This window comes from Apodemus sylvaticus, chromosome 2 (genome assembly GCF_947179515.1).
Source record: "Apodemus sylvaticus chromosome 2, mApoSyl1.1, whole genome shotgun sequence".
Lineage (NCBI taxonomy): Eukaryota > Metazoa > Chordata > Mammalia > Rodentia > Muridae > Apodemus > Apodemus sylvaticus.
Genome location: NC_067473.1, coordinates 153586230 through 153607267, shown reverse-complemented (window position 1 = coordinate 153607267; position 21038 = coordinate 153586230). Strand labels below are relative to the sequence as shown.

The 21038-nt window shown below is 38.3% G+C and overlaps 1 protein-coding gene and 1 pseudogene across 1 annotated transcript; one reads left to right on the top strand and one right to left on the bottom strand.

Annotated features, from left to right (window-relative positions):
- The window catches only part of LOC127677611 (murinoglobulin-2-like), a 41094-nt pseudogene extending 21451 nt beyond the window's left edge, over positions 1-19643 (bottom strand).
- Positions 7654-8788, top strand: LOC127677213 (thymosin beta-10-like). Its single transcript, XM_052172364.1, has 2 exons — positions 7654-7659; positions 8651-8788. Exons 1-2 carry the CDS (start codon positions 7654-7656, stop codon positions 8786-8788), a joined length of 144 nt encoding a protein of 47 aa, XP_052028324.1.
- Positions 19644-21038: the final 1395 nt, after the last annotated feature.

The following is a 21038-nucleotide window of genomic DNA, read 5'->3' as shown; positions in this document are numbered from 1 at the left end:
GATCTCAGGAGAATATCACAAAGATATCCTCCACCAAGATGCTCACTGTCAAAAGTTGGTTATTTATAGCTAATCATATACTAACCTCTTATCTCTTTTATACCTTAGCATCCCACAGAGCATTTTAGGTTTTCCTGTTATGAAAATGGATGAGACAACTTTGACTGATGTCTCATTTATTATTCAGATGAAAGGAAGAATAATAGAGAGGAAAACCTGGCACTCGGGCGCTGAAAACTAATAATCAACTCAGGAGCAAGCCACACTTGGCAATAATAAGCATATATTTGATATTAAACTTTTTCTCAGTGCAATGTGCACAGTATTTACATCTCTTGGGAGAAAATTATACATTTTTTGAAGTCTCTGTAATTGTTTCTGTTTAACCTGAGGGGATTCATAAGCCTTCTCAAGATGGGTGCTGTGACTTCCACTTAGTGTTTGTTGAAGAACTAATTGTATAATTTATTAAATAGCTAAATAGATTTTATAATTGATCAATGACAATGAAGTCAATTTTTAAAGTAAATTTGTTGAGCATTCACTGAGTACTACTTCTAGAAATTACTTGAAAGATATATGTGACTCTATGGGGCAAGCAGATTTCTATCTAAAACTTACTATTAGCTAGTGTCAATAATATGTGCTCCATGTAGTCAATATGGCCATGGAGAGAAATGAACAATAAAAGGGAAGTTATAGAACATGTGTTTGCATGTGGTAAGTGCTCTTTGGGAAGGCAAGGAGGGAAAGAACAGAGCATGGAGATGACCAGGATTCAGAGGAAACTTGCGGTTGTGATAGGAGCTGGTGCAAGAGGCCTGATTAAGGCACGAACAATTTTCCACATTTTGGCAGAACTGAGCAAATATCACCAGGAGATGACAGGCTTACTTCACTCATAATGTCACAGCAGCTATGATTCCCTGCCCAAGACCTTACCAACAGCAAGCCAGTCAATATTCCAGCGTGGAGGGGGAGTGGTTTGTGAAGCCCCACTCTTAGCTGAGGAGCTATTGACAGTTGATGGCTGCTGAGGAAGAGTCAGATCTCTTCAGTGATGCGGACCCTGGGAGAATGTCCCTGTGTCAGGGGCTGGCCTAATACCTCATCATGTATGAGCAGCACTAACTGAACTCAACAGGTTAAAAAAACAGACAAAATAGGGACAGGGCCTGGTGAGGTAGGCAGGGAGAAGTTGTGGATTAGTGGGGAGAGGGAATGATTAAAATGCATTGTATAAATGTATATAACTTTCAAAGAATAAAAAAATGCTTTTAAAAGTAAAAATAAAAGACTGGAAGATAGTTCAGATTTTAAGATCACTTGATGCTCTTCTAGAAGACCCAGGTTTGATTCCTAGCACCTACACCAGGGTGCTCAGAACTCTGAAATTCCAGCTCCAGGATATCCAGGGGATCTGATACTGCTGGCTTTCAGAGGACCTGTACTGACTTGCACAGAGTTACCCACAAGCACCTCGCATAATTAAAAATAATAAGAGTGAATCGAATACATGAAAATCAGTGTAGCTGAATGTTAAGGACCAAGGCTGGCACCCTCCAGATTTTTTTTTGGAGGGGGGGAGACACTAAGATAACTCATGTGCCTTGTTGGGATAATCTGTATGTGAATGCATGGGTTCCTCATGAAGGTTGTCTTTTGGAGTACTTTGTGTATTCTGATGTTACATATTCAGAACAGATACTTCAGCATGTTAAATGATACTCAGTTTGGGACTCTTGAGAATTTTTCCTGAAGATCATGGTGTGAGTGAGAACTTACATTGGAGGACAGTGTTGGTATCAGGACCTCTGAAACCTCTGGCATCACATAGGCGACAGGGCAACTTGAGCACCTGTTGCCAAGGCAACAGCCACCATATTCCCAGAATCCACTTGTCTCACCTCCCACCTTTACCTGTGTTCACATCACACTCCATATATAAAGAAAGGCCCCTCTGTCTCTTTCTCCCTCTCTCCCCCATCCTTTCTCTTTCTGCCGCCACCTTCCCCTTTCTTCTCTCAATAAACCTCCTGTTGGGCCTGGTGTGGTCTTTCTGGAGCAGCCCAAAGGTCCTAACAGTCGGGGTTGTGAGTTCCTCCTGTGGAGAGTGTCTATGGGGACACTCAACCATGATGGCACCGCTAGCTGCTCACAGGTGTGATTTCCATTGGTCAGCATGTGGACACTCAGCTGGAGAAATGCTACTACTATGTGAGGAAACACTTACATTCTTCCTGCTCCATGTGGTGAGTGTGGTTTCCAGTCTGGATGATGCTGCCATGGGCCATAACCTAAAATGGAAAGTATTTCCCAAGCTTACATCTCTATTTTACAAGGCTTTCTTCTAACTGTGCTAGAAGAAAAAGATGAATCTATTGTGTTCCAGGCAGAAATATCCAGCCTAGAACCCAATGTGTCAGGAGAGGAAAGAATACTTTGTTTTTGTTTCTTGTTTGTTTGTTTCTTCAATTTGGAGCCAGAACTCACCAGGTAGTGGAAAACAAGCTCTCTCAGCTCTCTCAAGACCTTCCCTTTCAGAATAAAATGTGCCTGAACTGTGTGAATCTGGTTGCAGGGCAAGACTCTGCCAGTGTCTTTCTCAAGGGAGATGTAGCTCCTGCTGCGGGAGTACACAGCGTAGGCCATATGCCCAGCCTCTGCATTTCTTTCTCCACTGCAAAGGTAATGGGTACAGGAATTTTCCTCCTTGTGGTAGACCTGGAAAAACAACAAAATTCTGTGCTGTAGATTACATAGCAGGTAGAATCTCTCTCCTGTGATGAATCAGTGGATTTTCCCATCTCATTTAATGATAGAATATTTTTTACATCTTATTAAAAATGGAGGGAAATTTCATTAAATGGATTGATGTCTAACAACCTGAATTTTCAGAATCAAGGCAAATATTTATACCGGAGAAGAGAGAAAATGGAAGTGTATTATTTTTATGAGACAAAGGAAACATTTATTGTGCATCTAATATATAATGAAAACACTTTTACATATATGAATTTTAGTGCATAATGAATGTGCAAAATAATGGATTGACAGAAACATATTCATATATTAATGTGTTGTATTCTGAGTGTACTCATCCACCTTACTACCCAATCTTATGTTTCTTGCTGGCTCCTTAATAGACTTTTTGTCCTTAATTGAACCTCTCTGCTTTCATTCCCTTTCTTTCCCTAGATTCCACATATGGGGGATATATGGGGGACAATATCTCTTAGTCTTATACTCTTTTCTTAATTTGACAATTTCTAAGTTCATTCGTTTCTCTATAGGGAAGATGACTCTCTTATTAATATCTGAGTAAAAGTCCATTGTACACATATTTCCAATTTTCTTGTCCACTCACGTAATGGAGGGCTTTTCCACCTGTGCCCAAGTTCATGAAATAATGACTCTGAGACAGAATTATTATGAATTATTGTCTAGTCCAATACTTTGGCTCCTCCTGTTAACTCCTAATTCAATTATCCTGTTTATTCTATTCTGTTGGTCACCTCTTCTCAGTTTGGGGCGAATCTCCCAAGCCAACTCTATCCCAGAAATTGTCTTTCTACTGGAACTTCCACCTCTCTGTTTCCTGCTTAAGGTATTAGGCCAACAGCATCTTATTGACAGGTGATGTTCTGTACATTGCCCAAGAGGTTCTCTGTAAATATTCATCCACCAATAGGCATTAAAGTTGGCTCCATTGCCCAACTGTGCTGAGAAATGCTGAGGTTGCCATGGAGATGGAGAAGTCTCTCTCATATATTAGCTTTGATTCATATGGGCATGTATGTGGGCATGGCATACCTGTACTGTATACTGGTATCAGTATGAATTTTTGTAGAAGCACTGAGCTTAACAGGCATACTAATTTCCCTTCACGCCAGCTGTGCATATAGGTTCCTTTGTTCCCATAGCCTTGCCAACATTTGATTTCCTGATGATAGCCATTTTGATGGGTGAGATGAACTTTCAACATAGTGTCAGTCTGCATTTTATTGAGACCCAAATGGGTTGAGCGTCTTTGCATGTGTTTCTTGACCATTTGTAATTGTTGTCTTGAAAATAGACTATTTGTTGGATCTACTGAGATGGCCGTGTGATTTTTAACTCTTGATTCTATTTAATGCTGTTTTACCGTTGTCAGCTTACAAATGTGAAAGCATTCGTGTATTCTTAGTATGAAATCAGTTTGATCATGGTACATGATTTGCTTAATGTGTGGTTGAATTTGGCAAGGAAGAATTTCAACATGGACTTTGATTTAATGCCCATTGTGTGAATTAGTCTGAAGATTTCTTGTCAGTGTATCTTCATCTAGTTGCGGTCTCAGGGTTTTTCTAGATTCATAGAACAGCTCTGGAAGCATTTCTTCTTTTGAACCTTTATATAATAATATTTCTTTTTGATATTTAGTTCTATTCAGCAATTAGTTCTTCCCAGTGTGAGCTCTTATTTTGTTGGGCCCCTTTAATCATTTCTTCAATTCTATTTCTCATTGCTGATCCATTTATGTTTTTTACATCCTTTTGGTTCACTTTTGGAAGAATATAAATAGCCAGAAATTCATTTGATTTTTTCTGGATTTTTTAATTTTTTGGAACAAAAGTTTTCAGATTATTTTCTAAGAACCCCATGGATTTCATAGTATGAGCTGTAATAGTTTTCTAATTTGCTAATTTGGGTTTTAACTCTCTTTGGGATTAGATGAGGGCCAATCAATTTCACGTATCTTTGTGATTTCAGAGTCATCATTTACTTCACTGGACCTTTGTATTCTTTCTTTTAGTCCCCATCATTAACACAGCCATATTTATTATTTCTTTCTTTTCAAACGTTTTATATTTGTTCTGTTCTAGTTGTATTAACAATTTGAGGTACAACGTAAGGTAGATTATTTATTTAATAGCTATCTGATTATTTAGTCAAGAATCTCATTCCTTGTAGACTATGCAAATTCTTTTTCCTTTTTCTCAGACTTCCTTTTCTGCTACTTTAGTAATAAAATTTATTTCTATTTTTTAAACTTACCTACTTAACTTACATTGTATTTTCCACTTTCTATTCATTGGAATTGGGGATATAGTGGCTGATTTTAAAATTATATCTGTATGTCTAATTTGCTTTGGTGTTGATGAATTTATTGCAATGTCTTCCATGTTTCTGGGGTTTGCCTTTAAAGAGGGCCACTCACTACAAAACCCTACTTATAGTAGCAGATATTCTATAGCCATCACTAGAGATGTATAAATTACAACATCAAAATAGAAGAAATATGAAAAAAAACAACATAACTTACTCCAAAGCTCTTAATTTTCCAATAACTGAACTCAAAGCTACTGAGGCAAAGGAAGTATTACATAAATAATTTTACAAGTCTAATTTTAAAAATTATTAAAGACCAAATGGGACACACACACACATACACACACAAACACAAACACACAAACACACACACACATACTGACCAATATAGTAAAGAAGAGATTATACATTTTACTCAAGAAATCAGCAAACAAAAATTCTGAAGAAATTAATAAAAAAATGGAAATCTGAGAAATAAATAGATCAAAAGACTACATAAAAAACTAAGTGGAAGATAATAGATTAGATACAATGGAAGAAAAATACCAGGGATTATAGGTAATGAAAATTTATTATGACACTTAAGGAATGATAAGAGAAACTAAAAAATCATGGCCATAACTTTCAAGGCCTCTGGAACCCAGTTAAAAGACAAAGCATGGAGATGTTGGTATCGTACAGAGGGAATGAATTTGAGGATATGCAGTACCTATCCTTAACTAAAGAGATAAAAATGGACTTTTAATAATTTTTACTTGAAGCTCCTAGCTTAAGTTATTTAAAACAAAGTAAAAGATATTATGAAAAAATATTGTGTTTAAAATGTGTTCACAAGATATGCTCATACTTTTATTAATGATCAGAAACTTTTTCTGTTTTGCCCTAAAATAAAGAAGTTTGGCATGGGGTATTTTTTAAATTAAGCTACACATTATTGAGTTCTTGCTATTGCAAAGCCGCACCTTGTGTCCTATGCCCTCCTCGTTTCTGACTTACTTTGATACTGAGGGAATAGCCTGAGATGCCGGTGGTATCTATGGAGAATTTTGCCAGGCCATGCTGATCAGTAGTGGTAACATTGGTGTAGCTAATTTCATCTGCTTTGATGAAGACCTGCTCATTTGGGACAGGACCTCTCTTGATATCCACTAGGCCAACCTAAATTGAACAAGGAAGAAAAGTATAGTCTAGGCACAGAAATATGACACAGATTGTAAGAGAAAACCCTGTTCCAGTATTATATAAAGATTCCAAAGATGCACCATCTAATTCAGTATGCAAAAGCTGATTTCCAAAAATCTATACCTGTAGAACTAGCTGTGCTGTGAAAAAGTATAAAGACTGAGGGTATCATATTCTTAACTTCATAACAGATGCTTTATAAGTCCTTTCTACTTTCCTATTATCCATAAGAAATGATCAATGAATCCATTGTGTAAAATAAAGGAAGTAGATGCTCTGACACAGTCACAAGAACAACTTGTGAGGACGCAGAGGCTAATGGAGAGTGTGGATTTGTTATGAGTCTGTAGCACATGTTGTGTCACCATTGAAACACAGTGACACTTTAGGGTTTAAGGTTTTCAGCAACAGTAGTTATAAATAAAACTCTGCAGCACATGCTTTAGATTTGGAGCCTCTTGATAACCTTTCTAAGTATTCAGTTTAGTTCTGGGATTTGAACTCATGCACATGGGCATGGGAAGTACAAACTCCACCACTAAGCTGCACTTCTTGTGTTGCACCCAATGATGTCCGACATGCTTAATAGCGAGCAGAATGGCCTTGGTTTTGAGGTACCATCTTACAGAGTAACCATCTAGGAACCAGAAAACACCTTACTTTCACAAAAAACGGAATCCCTTGTTTGAAGTGTGAATCTGCTTTCAGAAATACAAGCTTGTTTCTGATTCTTTCAATTCTAGTTGTTCCAGATCTACTGAACTCCAATCCTGAAGAAGAAATTAGTGACAACATTGAAAGCCCAAACTGGTTAGAGCCTTGCTTGCTTTCTGCATCCTTTGAACCACCATCTCAATGTGGAAAGGTGTCAGTTTTCACAGTTCATTTTCTATATTCTTTGGTTACCCACATACCTGTCCCTTCTTCTGTAACAGTTGCATTTACATGAAAAAGCGGGTGTGTGTAATATTTTTTCTTTAATTGGAACTCAGTGATGTCGACTTCTTGTGTGCTGCAGCCATTTTCGTCTAGCTGATATGTAAGATAAAAGCAAGGTAATATGACAGACTGCTCAGACTGATGGTCTACTCAAACCCATGCATAAGGACTTCTTTCAGAAAATGAATACTTAGTGCATAGTGCTCTGGTTATAAGCATGGGACTCAGCTCAAACACCATGCTGCTCTGTGCCATGATCATGACTAGTCACAATGTTGCCTTGGCTTGGTCATCCATAAAAATAATGATTGCCTATTACTTATTAAGTGATACTTATTAAGGACTTTAAGTAAACTCATAATTATTAAGTATGAAGCACTTAATTTGCATGCCAATAGAATTTAATAATTACTTTCTATTTTTAAAACAGTAACCACAGGCATGGAAGTAGCCCAATGGTGCATTTTGCTAGCAGGTATGACACTGCTGGCTTGATACCTAGTGGCAGTAAGTAAAGTGAAATCCATTTCAAGAGCGAAATGGTGCTTAGAAAAGTCTTCATAAGAAAGAATTGACATTATTCTTAACTGTGAAAGTGTTGCCAGAATCATTAGTTTGTTCTTAATTAGATTTTAGTTTTACAGCTTGCTTTATTTTAATTTTGCCATTTTCATTGTTACAATTATTATTGACTTACTAGTATACTTTATTTCATTTAAATTACAATGCTCTAACAACTTTGGTTTGCTGCTGTTGTGGCAGTTTGTCTGTATCCCTTTCCCCTTTCTGGACTGCCTCAGCTGTCCAGCCTCAATAGAAGATGTTCGTAGTCTCCAACTTGATATACCAAGGTTGATTGATACCCATGGGAGGCCTTCCCTTTTCTGAGGAGAAGGGGAGGAGAGGTGGGTGTGTAGGGTGAGAAGAGGTGAGAAGTAGGGACTGGGAGGAGAGGAGGGAGGGGAAGCTGTGAACAGGATAAGAAGTAAATAAATTGCTTAATTAAAGGAAAGAACTGCAGTAAACATGAACAAGCAGGGAAGGCTGACATGTACAAAGGGCAGCTTTTCACTAACTGCATCCTAGGATATGCACATTGTCATAATGTTGGACAAATAATCCAATAGTCTAGTTTTGGAAATGACTATTGACTTCAAAGGGGATTTAAACAAGCAGATGAAGATGTGAAGGTTATCAGTTCAGAACAAGAGTGAGAAAATCATCAACAGATGTGATGGTTAATAAAAGATAACTAGTATGTGAACCAACCAGGACATCCAATACAGTCATAGGAATAAATACATAAATATCAATAATACCCCTATGTATAAATGATTTTGACTCTTTAATTAAGAGACACAGGCTAGGTCACTAGCTGCAAAATGCCAGTGGGAAAAGCTGGAGCACAAACTTGGGACAAGATTCCACAACTTATTAGAAAATTGCAAACATGTCGGCCATTGGGGAATTCACCAGCTTCAATAAGACCAAGCTGAAGAAAACTGAAGTGCATGAGAAGTACACCCTGCCAACCAAAGAGACCATTGAACAGGAAGAGAGGAGTGAAATTACCTAGAAGCCTAGGAAGATTTCCCCACCCAATCTCCTTGTAATGTGCAAGAAGGGTCACCTGCAAGCTGCACTGTGAACTCACCCAGGGCCTCAGTTTGCCCTCTGATATTATAGAAAGTTATTTGTATGATTAATGAAATTAAAACATACCTTATGGCAGAAAAAGTCTAGCTAATTTAGCTAATTAGATAAAAAAAGAACAAACACACACACACACACAGAGAAAGGATAGGAAGGAACAGATCAAGAAAATCCAAGCTAAAATGAAACAGAAATATCAATACTTGTATATGATAAAATTGGCCTGTACAAATTTAGTTACAAGAAATAAAATAGTCATACTGAGTAAACATGAAATACATCATATTTCACAAAAGAAATGCTACTAAGTAAAGGATAGATAGATCCGGGTGCAATAATATTGAGTGATTTTACTACTACACACTCATTAATTGATCATCTGTCTAAAATATAGTAACTGTTAGGGTGTTGTATAGAAAGTTCATCAGAATCTAAACATTTCCACTTCAACTACTCCTGAGGAGATGGGATAATGAGAGTTTAAAGCCCTGAAAGTGAGCACAGGAATTAGTTATCTCTGAGATGGTGACTCTGAGTGTGAGGAGACACCATCCTTTTGAGTCCTTCAAAGGAGTGATAGGAAGTGAACGAAATAAATGGGACTCCAGATGGCAAAATGAAAGGTCTTGCAGTAATCTTGTTTTTCTGGCTTACTAAGACTCAGGATATATACAAGACTTATAAAGCTCAGGACATGAACAACTGACAAGGCTCAAAAAGTTCCTAAAACTGACAAAATTGCAAGGCTATAAACAGGTTAAAAAGGTTCATGCTCCCCAAACCAGCTCAACAGAGAATACCAAAAACAATACTTTGGACTGAAGAGGGGAATAGGCAAAGCCAGTAGGCTATAGAAAGAAAACAAATAAAACTATAATTACAGAAACATAAAATAGTATTAAAAAAATTAGTACCAAAAGTAAAATGACAGCAACCAACACACACCTTTCAGTGATAAAATATCAATGGCTTCAACTCTCCAATCAAAAAAGATAAGATAGTTGAATAGGTTAAGAAACAAAATCAGTCTTTTTGTTGTTTTCAAGAAACTCATTTTATCTTCAAAAATAGACACCACCTTAGAGCAAAGGGATGGGAAAATATTCAAAACAAATGACCAGAGAACCAGCAGGAATTACTATTATGATATCTGGCCAAACTGATTTCAAGAAAAAAGTTAATTAGATGAGATAAAGGACACTTTATTCTGATAAAGAGAACAATTAATTGAGAAGACACTACAGTTATAAGCATATATGAACCAAGATTTAACACACAAACTTTCATAAAGAGAATACCACTCGATTTCAAGACACAGATGAAACAAAATTCAGTAGTTATAGCTGATTTCTGCACCTCAATTTCCCCAATAGGGCATCTAGACAAAAAAAAATAATCACAGAATCATCAGAATTAAATGACATCAATTTATCATTTGAACCTAATAGACATTTATAGAACATTCCACCAAAACACTAAAGAATATTTATTCTTTAAAGAAGTGAATGGAAGTTTTCCTAAAAAGATGATGTAGTGAGACACAAACCAAATCTGAACAAATACAGAAAAATTGAAATAACCCAGTGCACCCTATATGACCACAGTGCAATAAAGCTTAAAATCAACAGCAGGAGGATTTATAGACATTACATAAATTCATGAAAATCAAACAACACACTACCGAATAATGAATGAATCAAAGAAGAACTTAAGAGAGAAAAAATAAAAATCCTGGAATTTAGTGAAAATAAATACAACACAAAATCCTCTGGAAGACATTCAAAGCAAGAGAGACATGACTAACTCTCATCTGCTGGTAAAAATAAAGGAAAGAACACAAATAAATGACTCAATGATGTAAATCAAGGATCCAGAAAAAAATAAAGGTCAATCCAATCTCAATCCAATTGGCAGATACCAAGAACTAATAAAAACCAGAGCAGAAACTAGTGGAGCAGAAATAAAGAATACAAAGAATCAATGAGTCTAAGACATGGTTATTTGAGTAGATAAGATGAAGACCAATCTTTGGCACAACAACCAAAAGAAAGAAAGAAAACGACCCAAATTAATAGAATCAGAATATGCAGGGAAACATTACATGGACATTAGCGAGATCTGGACTAAATGTAAGGGAATACTTCAAAATCCTGTACTGAATTAATCTAGAAAACTTAAAACAAGTGGACAAATGTCTACATTCATCCAAAACACAAATGTTCAACTAAGAAGAAATGGATAACTTCAACAGTCCCATAGACTCTACAGAGAGCAACCTACTCCTGTCATTTTCCTTAATCAATATGGCTCCTTACTGTATTCAAAGACTGATCCTTATCCCTACAGATGCATGTGGGTCTCACTGCATCAAAGAATCTTATTTTTCAAGAGACAAAGACCTTTATAGAGATCCACAACCATCAAAATTCAGAGAACTGACTATGATTGCCCAACCCCAACAATACATCCCCAACACAAACCCTACATCGAAGGATCAGGGAAAATCATGGAACAAGGATCAGAATGACTGTAAAAGACCACCAGAATGCCTGTTGCAAAAATAGTGTCTTAGACACAACAGGGAAAAACTCACCCATAAAATCCCAACAATGTGGTTGCCTGAACAAGACTTAAATAATGGTAAAACAAGTTAACCTGCTAATGTGGTGGAAAGGGGAATTTTACAAAACCCCACTCCTAGATCAAGAGCTACAGAGAACCAATGGTTGCTGACAATGACTGAGATGAATTTAAAAGTCTGAGGAGTCAGGAGTCGCTTGACCTTACAGATAACATAGAGGTCATGGAGGCTATTGTAAAGTACAAATGTGGTCTCCCATAAGGATGGAGTTTATTGACCGGGAAACTTTTTAAGATAAAACTCATAAAGGAAGAGTGTGGAATAGATTCAGGTGTGGCCTTGTCTCCTCTGTTGAGGAGACAAGCTTGTGTGTTTAACATTCCTGTTTTCTCTAAGGCTTATCTGTGAGCACAAGAGCCTCATGTCCTCTACATTTCATATATTGTGGGTGAGATTACAACTTGCACCGCCACTACCCACGTCAGTATAGACGCTCCTCAGAAAATGAAAAGTCAAGGTACCATATGATCAGCTGTCAGGAATCTATAAAAGGAATCTATATCAGCATATCAAAATATGGCCCCAAACACGGCTTGTCATTTATGTGAGTCCTGGGCAAGTAAATCCACCAGCTGATAAACTGATAATCAAAACTAAATAGAATGTTATGGGTACAAAGATTATCACCTTTTATAAAATATACCAGACTCCAATACACAACAGTGCATGTTTTCTGTCATGTGGGAGTTAAAATAAAACAGAACCAGAAGACAATGTAGAAGTTCTTCCATCTGGGAAGGGGAAGGGTCTGGCGGGAGGAGAGATGGAGAGAATGGGGTAGGTCATGAAGGAGGCAACCAAGTACATAATGCATGTGAATGAATACTTCGTAAAGAAGCTTATTATTTCGAAAAACTAACTTATATTTTATATGTGCTAACTGAAATATACTTTCTAAGAATAGTGTATAAGTCATGAAAGTAGTGGTGGTTACATAGGAAGACAAGAAGGACATGTAAGAGTGAGGACCTAAGGAGAGCAGAGGTGGCAATGGGACAGGGGGATATGGTTGAAATATATGACATGCGTGTATGGAAATGTCATAAACCTACTATTTCATACAATGAATATATACTCAAAATAAATTTGGTGGCCAAGTAAAGCTGTTAAAATATCCCTTTAATAGTAGTGGGTCCCAGGATTATCACTTTTATCAGCAAGGTCCTTCTGGGGATTGCACACATGCCTGGCTAGTGTTCCATCCCTGAGCTACAGACCAGGTCCCAGAACATCCTCTTTCAATATCTGGGTATGCGTTTTCTCTCGTCTTTGCTGTCTGTCTTTCTGTTCGTTAACCTTGGATATTTAAAACAGGCCTTTGAATAGATTCACTCACCGTGGAGTTGACTTCTTTCCATCCAGACTCAGTCTTAGAGTTAGAGTAGTGATACTTATGGCATATGCTTATCATTACATGGCCTGGGACAGGCTCTCCGTAGGTATATCTGTCACGAGATAAAGTTACAGAGACCAAGGGTGTGTCTAAAGCAGAGACCCACTGTCTTCTCACAGATTCTGTGTAGTTTGATAATGACAACAAATATGGTGCATTATTATTAGCTCCTGGTACCTTCTAACTCTATGTGTTAAGAATGTGTGAGGTAAATAAATAAATTAATAAATAATAAAAAATTAGCCCTATTAAGAACCTATGGAAGACATGGCTTTCTCCCTTTTGTGGTTCTTAAAAAGATTAAGTAAGCAAACCAGGATCCTCAACTACTAAGTTGTTGGAATGAGTTGAATGGGAACCATGGGAAATGACTCAGAGGTATTCCAACAAACCTCCTCAGTCCTTTGCCTTTGTTCAATCATTTTAGTTTTTGAGCACACCCATTGTAACCACAAGCAACTGTGAGTTAAGGTATGTGTCTTCCATTCAGGCAAATGTTGCAAGTTCCTTCTCATATGGTTCTAGACTTACATAGACATTTTAGTTGCTGTAGTACAATGTCCTCCTTTTTCAGGTGCAGAAATGCAAGTAGAAGACTGAGGTGTCTCAAGGTTAACTTTGAGTGGCAGTGGTTTGAGCTGGAGGCAGACTGGGGGCTCTTATTTCTCTGCTCTTTCTCTCGGCCCATAAGAGGGCAGTGAGATTCCTTGATTTAGTGTCTGTGTTCTCTTCACATGGTCAGTGGACCTTATTAGGTCCCTTCCTTTCTGCAAAGGCAGGAACTCTTTACTGACTGATACAATTGATTTTATCCATTGATATCAGCAAGGTATGCAGTGAATGACTGTGAAGTAATCAATGCAGAGTAAGGGACACAAACGAACACCACAGGGGAAACATTCTAGTGGGGAAAGGACACAACCATAGCATTGCTACGTATTCTACAATGAGACATTATCCCAGGGATTTTCTGTGTCTGAGTACATTCTTAAGGATAGAAGGACAGAAGCAGGTAACTCACTTCCCACATGCAGTCACACTGAGTATTTTATCGTGAACAGAAATGGCCTTTGGGACCTTCAGGTCGACATTAAATCTGGGAAGCACTATTGGGAGAGAGAGGAGACACTCAGATGTGAATGACTTGTCTAGTTGTCTAAATGCTCAGTCTCTGTCCAGAAATGGTGATTTCACATTATTAAGGCATGTCTCATCCCAATAAAGTTAGAATGTTGAGTGGTTCTACATTATATCACTTCCTGAAAACTACAGTGATATCTACTTAAATAAGAAAACCAAATAAACAACAACAACAACAAAACCCAAGTAATTTGCTTCTGAAAAATCCCAGAACTTTCTGGAAGACCCATGTTGCTAGATGGACAGCCTTAGCTAGAGTCAGATGGAACTCAATTTGTTCAAAATAATTCATCCTGTGATAACCAGAAACCTATGACACCTGCTTTCTCTTTTTGGTCTTCTCAGTCCATACCGTATTCTTTCACGGTGAAGGAGTGCTCTCCCTTCGCCCCTGACTGTTTGAGCACCACTATCTTGTAGGGGCCCTGAATGGGCTCTGCTGCCAGGCTGAAGGACATCTGCTGAAGCCCATTCTCTGTCTTAATATCCCGCCACTGCATAATTCGGTTCATTTTCGGATCCTGTGAAAGAGGTTGTAAGCTTTCTAAGTCAATAAAGTATTAAGTACAACAATGCACCTAGGATCACAGTGTTGGTGATGGAAACATTTGGGAACTTGGTAGTATTCTTTTGTGGAGGGAAGAAATACAAGTGACATGTGAAATAACAAAACCAGTTATCTCAAATGGCATAGGGCTGCTGACCCAAGCACAGCAGTTAGACAATATTCCCATACCAGGTTATTTCATATGATTGAGTTCTCTCTGATTATAAAACATCTCAGTTTCTTACCTCAATGTAAGCCAGAGGAAACTGAAACACAAGGAAAACAATGTTAGTTTAGGACAACAGGTCACAACCCCTTTGGAAAACCTGTTTTTTAAAATATTTGCATTGTGATTCATAACTATCAAGATTACAGTTATGAAGTAGTAACAAAAATAACAAAAAAAATGGGGTTGTGGGCCATCACAATATGAGGAACTGCATTAAAGGGTCACTGTATTAGGAAGAACAAGAACTACTGATTTGGAAATTTCACACACCCAGCTAGTACAATATATTTACAGAATAGGCCATAGAATGGGAGTTTCAGCCAAAATGCAATGAACTTAAAATATCTAGTAACAATGTCAATTGTAAGCCAATTCATCACCTACCTTTTAATTCTTTAAGTGGCAGAGAAATGAACCCTAAAGAGTAGTAGCAAGAGCACTTTATAACCAGCACACAAAAACCGTTGGAATCTAAGTAAGTCATTTTTAACTCATGAATTCAGCATGATCAACATGATACAAAAATAATGGGATACTTAGAAAAATTTTAATTGCACTGAAAATGGGGCAAAAATGATGAATTCTATAAACTTCATTCATTCATGAAAACTATGATTTGGGGAATAACTTAATTTCAATTAAGAAATCCAGGAGGCCTAGGAACATTGCAAACTATTAGAAATATATAAAAAGAAACCTAAAATAATGGGTAAGATATATATATATATATATATGCACTAGACAGAATCATTTGTTATTAAATGATTCATACTCTTTCCAAATCAATATACATGTTATTAACACTTCAATAAAATTTCCAAGGCTGATTGAAGAAGTGTACCCTGATATTAAAATTTATACAAAATATCCAGGAGCAGTTGATGAAATTCTTAAAAGATTATTTCATAGAAGTGAACTCACCCTAAATAAAAATGGAAGCGCTGACCTCTGAGAAGTTCTACCCAGCATCAGAGTGAAACAGATGCAGATACCCACAGCCAAACATTGGATAGAGGTCAGGAACAGTTATGGAAGAGTTGGGGGAATGACTGAAGGCCCTAAAAGGGGTACAAACTCCACAGAAAGACCAACAGAGCCAACAAAGCTGGACCCCTGGGAGCTCTCAGAGTCTGGGCCACCAACCCTAGAGCATTCATAGGCTGGAATGAGCCCCTTCTACCCCCCATATGTAGTAGACAGGCAGCTGAGTCATCATGGCTACCTTGTCTGGTCCCAGTGGGAGAGGATGAGTTTAATCTGGCAGAGACTTGATGTGCCATTGTGTGGGGATACACAGGGGAGGCCTTCTTCCTCTCAGAGAAGGGGAGAGGAGACTAAGGGAGGGAATATGTGAGGGAGGCACTGGGAGGGGGAAGTGTGTTTGGGATGTAAATTAAGTAATTAACTAAAAAGGAAGTGTTGTAACTATTATGAATCTGGGAGGTGAATGAAGGAAGGGAGACACAGTTGGCAAGATGCTGGCTGCCAGGGTGTAAGGACTGGGGCTTCATCCCAGAATCCACATAAAAAGCAGGTACAAGTATTGCCTGCAGTTCCAGCTGGAGAAGCAAGCAGAACAGAAAGTTTTTCAGGAGGTCACTGGCCAGGCAGCCTAACCTAACCTGATCATCAATTCCCAGGCCAATCAGAGACTGTGACTCAGAGCCCAGGTTGTATGGCACCCTAAAACTGACACCAGAGATTGTCAGATTGTTTCCTGGTTAGTACATGGATGTACACACACACACATTCAAATGAACATGTACTCCACAGTCACACAAAGTACTAGGAAGGGAGTCAACAACTTTGCTGGTTTGAAAAGGAATGGTTCCCAAAGGCTCATGTGTTTAAATGAGTAGCTGATTAAATGAGTGGCACTATTAGGAGGTGTGGCCATGATAGAATAGGTGTGGTCTTCTTGGTGGAAACATGTCACTGAATGGTGGTCTTTGAGGTCTCAAATGCTCAAGCTATGCCCAGTGTGACAGTCTCCTGCTGTCTGCAGATTAGGATGTAGAACTCTCAGCTCCTCTAGTACCTGTTCCCTGCCATGATGATAGTGGACTAAACCTCTGAAACTCTAAGCCAGTTCCAATGAAATGTTTTTGGTGTTGTTATTGCTTTTCTGTTTTTTTTTTAAATAAAAGTTGTCATTTTGTCTTGAGAACCCACCAATACCTGCAGGTAAAAGACTTACCAACTCATTCAGGGGATGTAGCTTTTTATCCACAGAGACAATCCGAAATTTAACTGGAAAAAGAGAGACAGATTTTTCTAGTGAGATCCAAGGATCCATGCCTTCTTTGGGCCATGTTCAGGATGGTGTCTTAATTCCTTTGCCCACTGTGGTGCTTCATACCTGTCTGTCCTGGCTTATACACGGGCTTGTCTGTTTGGACAAAGACAACACTTTCTTTGTTCTTCAAAAGCACCAAATTTCTTTTGCTGAATTCATGTGTTGGCCCTTTGATGTTGATGTCAAGAGACACCTCCACATTAGAAGGGGAGAATCTAGGGATCTGAGAACAACAGGAACACATAAGACCCTTCACCATCTGACTCTGCACTTCTTAGATCACCTCACTAACCTTCTCTCCTTCCACCTCACAGGAACAAAATAGAGGGTCCATCAGTGTCTGTTTAAATATTACATGGAGGACAAAATAGTGTCAGGAAAAAAGAGGATGAAAAGAAAACACAGCATTTTGTGTAAGTCATTGTGAGTTTATGTGAGCAACAAAAACACCATCGATTTTATGGAGTAAATACAGTCTTGATTGAAAATTAGGTCTAAGAAATGAAAGAAGATTAGCTTTATCTCTGAAACTGAGGTAGAGGGAAAGGTAATGTATTAATGGTGGTAGGAATTATGTCTTGACAAAGGTCCCAGAGAAGAAAGCCAGCACTTATTCAGGATATCAGGATTATGCATAGGCGATGTGGTCCTAATTAGCTAGACTGGTGTTTGAAAGTTTATTGACCCACCAGCAGAAAGTACAATAAATTGGTAAACCTTTCTTTGGGCAGTGGGCTTTTTGAGGGAATTCCATGGGAAAGCAGCGTATGCACAAGTTTTGGCTCATCTCATTTTGGGGGGGAGTGATCTCTGCTATCTGTTTACTGGGCAAATGTTTTAAATTTCTATTGTTTTGAGTTCACTGATATGCTTCTAGATTAACCTTTTTGAGAAATGTATATGGATAATATATATACACATTAACTCACATGTTCATAAGTATATAGAACAAATCAGGTCAGGCATCTAGTACTCACAATGAAGGAAACACATTGGAACATGTCCTTGTCAACCACAAGCTCATCAAACAGGTTTCTCCTTTCCTGACGAGACATGAAGGAAGCTGTGACAGTCACTGTCTCATTCAGATGGTAGAGATGGAGGCAGATCTTCTCAGGGGTCTCAGTGTAGAGCTGGGAAGGGACCAGCACCATGTACTTCCTGGAAAGGAAGGAGTTCCAGCCAGTGGATGACATTGTCTATACCTGGACTTTCACCACAGTAACCAGTGTCACAGCTTGCCACACAGCAGAGTGGCAAAACAATTATCAGCTCATCAACCATCAGCTTTGGCAGTGATACCTGCTGAGGCAGGTGCAAATAGCATGCGTTCTCTCCACTAAGCAGCCAGCACCCAAGTTCTAGAAAGTTCTTATTTTTTAAGATGAAAATATGAGAGGAATAATTATTCTTTCCATAAAAATTAATCATGATTTTTTCATTATCAGTTTTAGTTCTTTTATTTAAAATTATTTATTTATTTTATGTATATGAGTACACTGTCACTGTCTTCAGACACACCAGAAGAGGGCATGAGATCTCATTACTAATGTTTGTGAGCCACCATGTTGTTGCTGGGAGTTGAACTCAGGACCTGGAAAAGCAGTCAGTGCTCTTAACCACTGAGCCATCTCTCTAGTGCCTACTTTTAATTCTTAAAAGATAGCTCAATACCCTGTTTTCATTTTCTGATACTCTTCAACCTAAGATTTATAATGTGACTGTGAAATTCAAACTTGCATAATTTACCAATGTTATACTTGAGCAAGTTCTAAAGGCTATCTGTAGGAATTACGCTCTACCTTTTCCTATAATTAGAGATTTTTGTCCCACAAAATCTAGCCTGTCACTGCTATATCACAGTATGCAAAATTATTGCTAGCTTGCTTTTTTTTACCACCTTAAATATATTTTTCTGATTATAGATACAAAACAAGTCACTCACCAATATAATCCTAATTTTGTGGTTATTTTGGACACCCAATAAGTTCTATTGGTAGTTTAATCCAAGGTCTTATTCTTAACAAATGTATTGTTTTAGAACACAAACATCCACAGTGTTCTGATGTGCCTGAAGTCTTAGCTGTCTCAAGGTTAAACCACAGGCTACACATTTCCAACCAAGAATGTCAATAGTTTAAATGCTTATTTTTCAAAGCGATTAAATAGTTTCAACACCCGAGAATGTCTCTAACCATTGAGATTTGAGACACTACTGGTTCAGTAATAAGGGGAATACTATTCTAAATCACTGATTGCTTTAAACTTGGAAAAAGATTGCCCAGAATCATGTAATACTAAGGTTGGACAACATATATACAATTATTTGTTAATTAAAAAGCAAAAACAATTTAGGGAGGTTTTCAGGGGAAGGGACTGTGAAAGGAAATGGATGGGGTTGACTGGAGGAGGGGTGAAACAGAAGAGGGACTTTGGAGATACTCACGGGTCTCCATCGAGCAAGGACACAGAAGGCAGGAAGGCCAGAAGAACTGAAAAAAGGCCCAGCTGAGCCTGTCTGTTCTTCCACATGGTGTGGTAAGAAAGGACAGGACAGGGCTTATGGTGTCCTCCTTCTTAACACTGTTTTCAGAGTCCTCCAATCCACGGCCGCTTATTTATGAGTCCTCTGTAAATAGGATGCTCTGCCCAACGTGTTTAAATAGCAAAATAGGATAGTTGTTCTCTATCAGTGGTGGCCTGAGCACAACTCAAATAAATTACAACAGTCTCAGGAAAGGCGCCAGTAGAGCTGTGCTTGCTGCTGGTCAAGGGTCAAGGCCACAGAATTTGCTTAGTCTGAGCCAGAGCAGACTTTCTCAGTCTTACTGACCAGTAAATCTTTGCAGTAGGTGGCTATGCTGTGACTGTGTGACATTTGCCACCAAACTGCTTCTACTTACTTAGAATCTAGTGTCACTCTCTGGGATGTGACATCTCTGTTTCTTTTCTTCTTCATATGAGAGTCACTAGAGTAGTCCAGGTTGGAGATTTTAAATTCTCCTGTGTCTGATCGTGCAAGTGTCTACTTTAATGGGTCTCGTGTATGAAAAGGGGACTGTGAATAATTGGGCAAGCTAAAAACTCACCTATTACAAGTCACTGTGCCTAGTTCTTTGTCAGAACAGAAGTCCACAAGTCTCATCTAGAAGCACACTTCTATTTCTACTGCTTATTAGGAGGCCCAGCATAATATGTGCCACTAAAGATGGTTGCTTCAAATGGTGAGGTATCAGTATTTGGAGTGCAGCTCTGATCCTCTGGAAGGATATCAAGTTCTGAGTTGGGAGCCACATCAGAATTTCGAGTCTAGATCATAGGGCTGTTTATTTTTGCACAGATCCTGTGATATTGGCTTGAGAGGAAGGCATAGCATAAGCTGAATCAATTATAGTGTTGAGGCTTTGAGTAAAAAGAAAGAACATGCTAGAACAGACATAATGTAAGCATATAAAGGATGAAAAAGAAATAATACTTATACCTGGCATGGTGGTGTACCCATTTAGCCCCAAAACTTGGGAGGCAGAGACAGGCATATCTCTGTGAGTTCAAGAATGGCCTGGTCTACAAACCAGACCAGGACATCCAGGGCTTGCACAGAGAAATACTGTGGATTGAAAAAGAGAACAACATAAAACTTACGTATTTCATTGATGGACCTCTGAACCCCAATTAATTAATAGGAGACTAGAGTTAGATGCAGGCTTGTTGGTTTACTTGAGTTCAACCTTAGGTCAGGTCCTCTAATATGGAGCCTGAACCCAAGATGGAGTAGGTCTGGTCTCTCCCACTGACCATGAGAATCAGAGTCACCCAGTCGTGGGAGAGACAGGACATGCAGCCAGATTCATTGTACATTTTAGTGCTTCAAGTTATGTGTGATTATACTAACACATGAAACAAAAACAACAGTGTGAAAAATACACA